Source organism: Coregonus clupeaformis, chromosome 8, assembly GCF_020615455.1.
Source record: "Coregonus clupeaformis isolate EN_2021a chromosome 8, ASM2061545v1, whole genome shotgun sequence".
NCBI classification, from domain to species: domain Eukaryota; kingdom Metazoa; phylum Chordata; class Actinopteri; order Salmoniformes; family Salmonidae; genus Coregonus; species Coregonus clupeaformis.
In genome coordinates, this window is record NC_059199.1 from 37,308,451 (window position 1) to 37,319,529 (window position 11,079).

Genomic DNA, 11,079 nt, shown 5'->3' on the forward strand with positions numbered 1-11,079 from the left:
AATGCAAATTAATTACTTAAAAATCATACAATGTGATTTTCTGGATTCCGTCTCTCACAGTTGAAGTGTACCTATGATAAAAATTACAGACCTCTACATGCTTTGTAAGTAGGAAAACCTGCAAAATCGGCAGTGTATCAAATACTTGTTCTCCCCACTGTATATACTGTATTCTATTCTATAATATTCTACTGTATCTTAGTCCATGCCGCTCTGTCATTGCTTGTCCATATATGTATTCTTAAATTGCATTCCTTACTAGATTTGTGTGTATTTGGTATATGTTGAGAAATTGTTAGATATTACTTGTTAGATATTACTGCACTGTCGGAGCTAGAAGCACAAGCATTTCGCTACACCCGCAATAACATCTGCTAAACACGTGTATGTGACAAATAAAATTTGATTTCACAGTATGCTTCCTTTTCCAACAACATAATACTTTGAAAGTGAATAAACTTTTAGTAAACTATCCCTTTAAGATCATGATTGATTCAATTAATTTCATTGTCTGTGCTGTGTTTGTGCTGACAAGGACTTTCATATCACAATATGTTTCTTGGCAGCAGATACACATACATTGTTGTAAAAAATATTAACTATTATGGAACAAGTATAACAGAAGCATTGAGACACATGATTAGATATACTGCTATAGGAATACTTCTGTCATCGTCAAGGACACAGGTGCTGTAGAGAAACATAATATTATAATATAGAAACAAACTCCTGCAGGCTAAGGAAGGCAGTGTGTGTTGAGTCGACCAAGGCCACATTGATCACTTTGGTACCAACCCAGCGGGCAAAACTGGGCAAAAGTTTCTGGCTGTAATAACGTCAACTCATTTCAACCAGTTTTGCCCACTGGGAAGTGATTGTAAGTGTCCTACCCTCCTACACAGTGTTCTACCCAGTTCATTTGGACTTGTCTCTGCAGTTAAGCAACCGTTTTACTTTCCTCGCCATGAAGACTGCTATGCAGACACAGGCCACCAGCGTGGCTCCATACTGCACCAGATAGACAGTGGCTTCTGCACCTCCCTGTCCGTGTAGCTGTGTGTAGAGCGGCCGTCGGCCCAGGTAGTCCAGATGCGAGGCCTGGATCTGACAGAGAGTACAGATCACCAGGAAGACGTGGAACAGCTGGTGGCCCTGCCCCAGGAAGTCACAGTGGCCTGGGAACAGACGCTCTGGGAGGGGGTTGGTGAAGAAGAATGCACTGGACAGGAAGAAGGCTACCTGGCTCCCATGGAAGGATATAGCCGGGTCGCCGACTATGCCACTGGCCGGGGAAGCGATGTCATCACTGTGCGACGTGGTCCAGAGGAACCGGAGGAGGAGGCGGTGGAACACCGGGCCGGTATCCCAGGCATAGGCCATTGCTGAGGGAACCACCTGCCCCACCTTCCGGACCCAGACCCGCAGGCTGTAGTTGCGATACTTCCCATAGCAGCAGCCCAGGCAGGACAGGCAGCAGAGGAAGGTGGCAGTGGGCATGAAGACTGGGGAGACCCACCGGTGGTAGTCTGGTTCCACAGCATAGTAGAAGTGAGCCACGGCGCTTCCGTACTGATACTGAGCCACTCCTACGTAATCCAGGAAGAAGAAGCAGTAGTGGTAGAACTCTGATTTGGCGGCCAGGAGGTGGGCTACAGTGCTGCAGGCCATGTAGGCCAGGGAGGACAGGAGGAGGATGAGGAGGGGCCAGGCGTGGGCGTCATGGATGAAGTCCACCGTCTCAGCCAGCTGGAGGAACTTGACCAGGACCAGGAGAGACCCCAGCAGGTGGGTCCACACGTTGATGGACTCGTTGTGACGCTGGAACAGCGACAGGAAGTAGTACCTGTATTGATCAGGAGATGGGACACTATTATGTTAGCTTCTTTAAGAGACGTCTTTACTGTGATAAAACCGGATATGTTGTACATAGAATTATGGGTATTGTAGTACATCATGTTACAGTACCTCCAGCCCTGGTGGAGCGGTCGGTAGCCGGCGTGGATGTAGCGCTCTCTGAAGAACCCGGGAACTTCGGTGTCCCGTAGCGTGCCGGGCATGGAGGGGGCAGCCTTGGTCAGCATCTGGGGCACCGCCCTTACCTGCTGGAGGTTGATGAACAGACGCCCAATCCGCTCCATGGCGATCGTTGCCATGAGGAATGGTCTGACGGACGGACTGTTGTTGTTGCTGGCTGGACAGCTTCAGAAAGGCTGGCAACTGAAAGAGGAGGGTAACACCATTAGAAAAGCATTTCGCATTAAGAGCTGGCCTACTCTAACACTTAAAAGGCTTAAAAACAATAACTAAAAACAAAAAGAGGTTCAAAATTACTTAATTTATTTTCAAACTGCAGCGCAAGTAAAACTATTGGCAGTAAAAACATCACCTTTGTTGGAGGACTCCCCAAACACATCTGACACACAGGTTAAAAAGTTCCTTCAATTACAATTATGTGCACCTGTGTCAGTATGCCAGCATGAAATAAAACAACCGAAATAATGAACAAGACAATTAGCATTTGGGGTGTGTGCAATAGGCAATCAGCGCAGGCTATGAAAACTTTGAATGTTGAATGAAATGGCAATGAAAATAAAAATAAAAATAAATAAAACATCACATTACTTGCTCCAGCAGTCAAAATACTTTAAAATGAGTCTCTAGTCCAAGTGAAGGTCTCTCCTTCACAGTTCCTCTGTTAAATTCTGTCTCCTCAGTAGAGAGGACTAGCCTGGTGAGTGCACATCCAGTCTGATTTAACCAGGCAAACAGAGGACACCCTTTATGCTGGCCCTACCTGGCTAGGACACCAAGGCCCCAGGGACAGGAGGCCAGATTACACCAGACCTGTTCCGACTCTTGCAGCAGACCTGACAATTTATTAACAGTAGTTAGCCTTAATCTGCAGTTAACCTTGGAGGGAGAGGAACGGTGGTATAGGAAGGGAGAGGAACGGGAGGAAGAACAACATGAACTCTTCAACCTTGAAGATGAACAGAGAAAAGATCAGGATATCTTTCTGAGCAGTGCAATGTATAAAGAGAACCCTAATTGCACCTGTAAGAGTTAAATGACTAAAATGTAAATGTCATGGGAGTCTAATAATTAAACACACAAATTTGTTTTCATCAAGCTATCAAGTTTTCATTTCCTGAACTGGTGAAATAATGTATTTTCAGAAGCATACAGCATATGTATGTCATCCAACCTCAAAGCACTATAATCACGCTATCAGACATTTTACTTTATTATCAGATATTGGCCACATGCCCACATCTGATAAAACAGAGTTGCTTATGAACAACAATTTAGTTGAAACACCTTCAAAAACGGGATCCTTAAAAAAATATACAGTGATAATTACATGATAATAAGGCATATGCAGTCAAGTTAATATAATTTCATCAAAACCTATTTCCTATTGTCAACCCTGTCAAGTATTTGCCTATGGCTAATGTGACTGAGGAATTTACACTGTGGCACCCACGGACTAAATATCATTGACACCAGTGGAGGCTCCTCTGAGGAGGAAGGGGAACACCATCCTACTCAGTGAATTTCATAAAAAATAAAAATAGTGAAACATTTAAAAAGTTATCATATTTAGATAAAACTATACTAAATATATCACGTCACCTAATCATTTATTAAAACACACTGTTTTGCAATAAAGGTCTACAGTAGTCTCAACAGCACTCTGTAGAGAACGTCTGCTAAATGACGTAAATGTAAATGTAAATGTAGGGTAGTACAATGGTGTAGCCGGAGGACAGATAGTTTCCGTCATTCAATACAAAACCTAGGAGGCTCATGGTTCTCACCCCTTTCCATAGACTTACACAGTAATTATGACAACTTCCGGAGGATGTCCTCCAACCTATCAGAGCTCTTGCAGCATGAACTGACATGTTGTACACCCAATCAGAGAATGAATCTAGTACTGAAAGCATAAGCTACAGCTAGCTAGCACTGCAGTGCATAATATGTGGTGAGTAGTTCACTCAAAGAGGGAGAAAGACAATATTGGAATAGTTTTGAAGAACTGTATTTATTTAAAAAATGAAGGAGATGCAAGAGAGAGAGAGAGAGAGAGAGAGAGAGAGAGATAGTTATATTTAGTTGTATTTTTTTAACTTTCACTTAGCTAGCAAGTGCAGCTAGCTAGCCTACTCAAACACCCAGCTCAAACAGAGAGGGATGCTATGTTAGCTAGCTGGCTATGGCTATCCAACACTGGAACTCACTGGAAATAAAGGCAAGCTTTTGGTTTTATTAATTTATTCCCACCGGGGCCCGCCGGTGTAACTGCAAAACTGCTTTCTGACTGTACACTGTACTGTATGATTGTAGCAGGTTTACTAACACATTAGTTCTAGTAGCTATGTTGATTAGCTAATATGGTTACAATGATGTATGATGTCTGTAGCGGTTAGCGGTTATGATATGAAGGTTTGGCTTGAAAAGGTTTTTTCACCTGTTTACGGACAGCTGATGTGTCGTGCACTGAAGACCACAAGCGAAGGGAAAAGGTGAGAGGAGGAGAACGCGTAGATGCGAGAAGGAATGATGCAACAAACAAAATGTTAATGCTGTTTGTATGTGGCTGCTATGATAGTGAACTACGTTTGCAGGTGTATTCATTCCGCCAATTCTGTTGAAAAACATTTCTTAAACGGACGCAAACGGAACGAAACGGGGATTGCACTGAATGAGCTGTATAAGGCCATAAGTGAACAGGAAAACACTCATCCAGAGGCAGCACTCCTAGTAGCCGGGGACTTTAATGCAAGGAAACTTAAATCCGTTCTACCTAATTTCTACCAGCAAGTTAAATGTGCAACCAGAGGAAAGAAAACTCTAGACCACCTTTACTACACACACAGAGACACATACAAAGCTCTCCCTCGCCCTCCATTTGGCAAATCTGACCATAACTCTATCCTCCTGATTCCTGCTTATAAGCAAAAACTAAAGCAGGAAGCACCAGTGACTCGGTTAATAAAAATAAAAAAAGTGGTCAGATGATGCAGATGCTAAGCTACAGGACTGTTTTGCTAGCACAGACTGGAGCATGTTCCGGGATTCTTCAGATAGCATTGAGGAGTACACCACATCAGTCACTGGCTTCATCAATAAGTGCATCGATGATGTCGTCCCCACAGTGACCGTACGTACATACCCCAAACAGAAGCCATGGATTACAGGCAACATCCGCACTGAGCTAAAGGGTAGAGCTGCCGCTTTCAAGGAGCGGGACTCTAACCCGGACGCTTATAAGAAATCCCGCTATGCCCTCCGACGAACCATCAAACAGGCAAAGAGTCAATACAGTACTAAGACTGAATCGTACTACACCGGCTCTGACGCTCGTCGGATGTGGCAGGGCTTGAAAACTATTACAGACTACAAAGGGAAGCACAGCCGCCAGCTGCCCAGTGACACAAGACTTCCAGACGAGCTAAACCACTTCTATGCTCGCTTCGAGGCAAGCCACACTGAAGCATGCATGAGAGCACCAGCTGTTTCGGATGACTATGTGATCACGCTCTCCGTAGCCAATGTGAGTAAGACTTTTAAGCAGGTCAACATTCACAAGGCCGCAGGGCCAGACGGATTACCAGGACGTGTACTCCGAGCATGTGCTGACCAACTGGCAAGTGTCTTCACTGACATTTTTAACATGTCCCTGACTGAGTCTGTAATACCAACATGTTTCAAGCAGACCACCATAGTCCCCGTGCCCAAGGACACTAAGATAACCTGCCTAAATGACTACCGACCCGTAGCACTGACGTCTGTAGCACTGACGTCTGTAGCCATGAAGTGCTTTGAAAGGCTGGTCATGGCTCACATCAACACCATTATCCCAGAAACCCTAGACCCACTCCAATTTGCATACCGCCCCAACAGATCCACAGATTATGCAATCTCTATTGCACTCCACACTGCCCTTTCCCACCTGGACAAGAGGAACACCTACGTGAGAATGCTATTCATTGACTACAGCTCAGCATTCAACACCATAGTGCCCTCAAAGCTCATCACTAAGCTAAGGATCCTGGGACTAAACACCTCCCTCTGCAACTGGATCCTGGACTTACTGACGGGCCGCCCCCAGGTGGTAAGGGTAGGTAAGAACACATCTGCCACACTGATCCTCAACACGGGGGCCCCTCAGGGGTGCGTGCTCAGTCCCCTCCTGTACTCCCTGTTCACCAATGACTGCATGGCCAGGCACGACTCCAACACCATCATTAAGTTTGCCGACGACACAACAGTGGTAGGCCTGATCATCGACAACGATGAGACAGCCTATAGGGAGGAGGTCAGAGACCTGGCCGTGTGGTGCCAGGATAACAACCTCTCCCTCAACGTGACCAAGACAAAGGAGATGATTGTGGACTACAGGAAAAAAAAGAGGACTGAGCACGCCCCCATTCTCATCGACGGGGCTGTAGTGGATCAGGTTGAGAGCTACAAGTTCCTTGGTGTCCACATCACCAACAAACTATCATGGTCCAAACACACCAAGACAGTCGTGAAGAGGGCACGACAAAGCCTATTCCCCCTCAGGAGACTGAAAAGATTTGGCATGGGTTCTCAGATCCTCAAATAATTATACAGCTGCACCATCGAGAGCATCCTGACTGGTTGCATCACCGCCTGGTATGGCAACTGCTCGGCCTCCGACCGCAAGGCACTACAGGGGGTAGTGCGTACGGCCCAGTACATCACTGGGGCCAAGCTTCCTGCCATCCAGGACCTCTATACCAGGCGGTGTCAGAGGAAGGCCCTCAAAATTGTCAAAGACTCTAGTCACCCTAGTCATAGACTGTTCGCACTGCTACCACACGGCAAGCGGTACCGGAGTGCCAAGTCTAGGTCCAAAAGACTTCTCAACAGCTTCTACCCCCAAGCCATAAGACTCCTGAACAGCTAATCATGGCTACCCGGACTATTTACACTGCCCCCCCACCCCCACCCCATCTTTTTACGCTGCTGCTACTCTGTTAATTATTTATGCATAGTCACTTTAACTCTACCCACATGTACATATTACTTCCACTACCTCAACTAGCCGGTGCCCCCGCACATTGACTCTGCACCGGTACCCCCCTGTATATATAGCCTCCCTACTGTTATTTTACACTTTTTTGTTGTTGTTTTATTTTACTTTTTTATTAAAAAATAAATGCACTGTTGGTTAAGGGCTGTAAGTAAGCATTTCACTGTAATGTCTGCACCTGTTGTATTCAGCGCATGTGGCCAATAAAATTTGATTTGATTTGATTTGATAAAAATACCAGAATTTGTCCAATAGAAACTCTCTTTTGCAACTGTTGGACTAATGATTACACCCTATATCAGCTAGATGCAGGCAAGAGTGTGCAAGGTGTTATTGAATGTGTCACTGTCTGTCACCTTGATTACTCTAATTTTTCTCTCGACCTGTGCACCTACTGCTCTTCTCTGTGTCACAGAGGCTCTCCGCACTGCTAAAGCTAACTCTCTCTCCTCTGCTCTTGTCCTTCTAGACCTGTCTGCTGCCTTTGATACTGTGAACCATCAGATCCTCCTCTCAACCCTCTCCGAGCTGGGCATCTCCGGCGCGGCTCACTCTTAGATTGCGTCCTACCTGACCGGTCGCTCCTACCAAGTGGCGTGGCGAGAAGCTGTCTCCGCACCACGTGCTCTCACCACTGGTGTCCCCCAGGGCTCAGTTCTAGGCCCTCTCCTATTCTCGCTATACACCAAGTCACTTGGCTCTGTCATATCCTCACATGGCCTCTCCTATCATTGCTACGCAGACGACACACAACTAATCTTCTCCTTTCCCCCTTCTGATAACCAGGTGGCGAATCGCATGTCTGGCAGACATATCAGTATGGATGACGGATCACCACCTCAAGCTGAACCTTGGCAAGACGGAGCTGCTCTTCCTCCCGGGGAAGGACTGCCCGTTCCATGATCTCGCCATCACGGTTGACAACTCCGTTGTGTCCTCCTCCCAGAGTGCGAAGAGCCTTGGCGTGACCCTGGACAACACCCTGTCGTTCTCCGCTAACATCAAGGCGGTGACCCGATCCTGTAGGTTCATGCTCTACAACATTCGGAGAGTACGACCCTGCCTTACACAGGAAGTGGCACAGGTCCTAATCCAGGCACTTGTCATCTCCCGTCTGGATTACTGCAACTCGCTGTTGGCTGGGCTCCCTGCCTGTGCCATTAAACCCCTACAACTCATCCAGAATGCCGCAGCCCGTCTGGTGTTCAACCTTCCCAAGTTCTCTCACGTCACCCCGCTCCTCCGCACACTACACTGGCTTCCAGTTGAAGCTTGCATCTGCTACAAAACCATGGTGCTTGCCTACGGAGCTGTGAGGGGAACGGCACCTCCGTACCTTCAGGCTCTGATCAGTCCCTACACCCAAACGAGGGCATTGCGTTCATCCACCTCTGGCCTGCTGGCTCCCCTACCTCTGCTGAAGCACAGTTCCCGCTCAGCCCAGTCAAAACTGTTCGCTCTGGCACCCCAATGGTGGAACAAGCTCCCTCACGACGCCAGGACAGCAGAGTCACTCACCACCTTCCGGAGACATTTGAAACCCCACCTCTTTAAGGAACTCCTGGGATAGGATAAAGTAATCCTTCTAACCCCCCCCTTACCCCACCCCACCCCCCCAAAAAAAATGGCTATAAGGTGAATGCACCAATTTGTAAGTCGCTCTGGATAAGAGCGTCTGCTAAATGACGTAAATGTAAATGTAAATGTTGTAAACTTTCATTCATAAGCTAGGTTGTAGCAACCTTGTGATGGGTATAGGGAAAATTCTAGTATCATGTAGTAGCCTAAACCTATCGATGTTACATTGAGCTGGGTGAATGGAATATCAATGACAGTCATCCAATATGCTGTAATATAAATATTACGAGTGGCGCAGTGGTCTAAGGCACTGCATCTCAGTGCTTGAGGCGTCACTATAGACCCCCTAGTTCGATTCCAGGCTGTATCACAACCGGCCGTGATTGGGAGTCCCATAGGGCGGCGCACAATTGGCCCAACGTCGTCCGCGTTTGGCCGGTGTAACTGACTTGCCTAGTTAAATGAAGGTTAAAAAAAATAATAATAATAATTAAACGTCACCGACAGCCACTGGTTGACACCCAATAATAACTAATTCAAGGCCTCACATAAACCTGCAGTTTAAATCTCTCCCTTCAGCCTCTCCCATGTTTTAGTTGGTGACAAAAGGCCGTTGAGAGAGGCAGGCAGACCAATCAGTGAGAAATTCCTTTCTGACGTTACTCTCTTCCACAAATCAGAAAAACATATTTCACGCCCATCAAATACTATAACTTAACATGTTGACCAATGTTACCTCTAAGCTGCAGTAGCTCCGAGACTGCCGCGCAGCTCCCAGGGACTGCCGTGCGAAGCGCAGAATAAATATCTGCCCATGGAGAGAAGCACGAGATTGAACTTCACTCAACTTTCTAGAGTTTTCCCCGTTAGTTAACACTATCAATGCTTCCCTTTACTGTTGGAATTGTGATCAAATCAACGCAATATTAGCAATTGCAATGCAACATACCCAAACAAAACGAACTATGCAAGAGATTTTGTTGTAGGCAGAACGCATTGGAGTAGGATTCTATTGTGCATGACTCAGCCCGTACTCTACACAGACAGGTGCGGCATAGCCAATCAGAGCTGCAGTAGGCCTATATGCAAATAGACCATTGCTATATCGATCTGTGCCATTTACTTTGAACTGGACTGTGTTTACAGCTGTGGTCATGAGTAGATTACCTTGTTTTGAGATCAAAGCAAGAGCTGCATGTAGCCACATGTGCACATTTTGTTCATTTCCTTTGCTAGTTAGTGAGTTATTAGCCCAGTTATATAAAATGTGTAGTCAGCGATAGTGGAGTGATTACTTCCTACAAGAGCACAAAACGTGTACATTTTTAGACATCTTTGAAAAGCAAGTCAGGTAAAGAGCTTTATTTTGTCTTAAAGGGGCAGTGTTGTATTTTGAGACAGGCTTGAATAAGCTAAGTAGCCAATGGGCAGAGGGTAGCATAATTTGTCTGATTCTCTGTAATAATGGTATGGGAATAATAATGTATTTTATTTTGTAAAGTGTTTTCTTGCATCAAACAACACAATAACATTTTCAGTCACCTTGTCTGAAGGACAAGTGGATAAACAGGTTAATGTCAAGCCCTGCATGTTTTTTTTCTCTGAAAAGTCTCATGGAATGTAGGCCTATATTGAACACCACACTGCTACTGTAGACTGAATGATACAACAGCTATTTCCATGTCAAAATGTTATGGGATGCATTTCCTCCATTGTTTTTGATGGTAGGACACACTACATTGTGATCGAATAGCAACAGAAGCCTACTTGGCCACTGTTAAAACGGTAAGTTAAAGCGGGTACAGCCTCGGTGTTCACAGTAAACGCGCGCTGAAAGTTGCACAGAATTTTCACAATGTTCTAGTTTGCGCTCAGCTGACTTGAAATTTGCTCAGTGCCGATTTTTGTTGTTGTTGAGGGAACATTGATGTTGACATACATTAAGTTTAATTTGGTATAGGCTATACTACAATCATTTTAGCTCTTTCTTGCGTACACTGTTTCACTTGAGAAGTAAAAAGTTAGAGAATATTGCGCAAGACAAGACAAGAGGGAGGAAATACCAATGCATGTGGGTCTTCTTCTTCCTCCTCAAGGCTGCTACTGTAGGCCTACTTTATTAGTCTACACCAGACGGCTCCGGGACACACAGCGCAGCAGGACCCTCCGCAGGTTCTTACACCTTCAGATGTGACGATTGTCCGACTGTCTCGGTCCCTGTACTCCTCCAACAGTCATCGGTCGGTCACGCCTCCCCGACCGGTTACAGTCTTGTCAACCACTCAGATACTGGAATGCAACAGATGCGTGTCCTATATGAACAGGAGGTGTCCAATGGCAAGTAAGTAGGCGGTGGTTACAAGCAGAGGACAGAGAGAAGAAATGTGGTATTTCTCTTGGCTACAGGAAACTGGGTTGATCGTCTGATTGACTGCGAA

General features: G+C 45.9%; 1 protein-coding gene across 1 annotated transcript; it reads right to left on the minus strand.

The window, feature by feature from the left end:
- Positions 1–334: 334 nt before the first annotated feature.
- LOC121572921 (membrane progestin receptor alpha-B) lies at positions 335–10,872 on the minus strand. Its single transcript, XM_041884957.2, has 3 exons — positions 10,705–10,872; positions 1,966–2,217; positions 335–1,843 (listed from the first exon to the last, which is right to left on the minus strand). The coding sequence occupies exons 2-3, from the start codon at positions 2,151–2,153 to the stop codon at positions 916–918; spliced, it is 1,116 nt and encodes a 371-aa protein (XP_041740891.1). The 5' UTR covers positions 2,154–2,217; positions 10,705–10,872; the 3' UTR covers positions 335–915.
- Between the last annotated feature and the right edge of the window lie 207 nt (positions 10,873–11,079).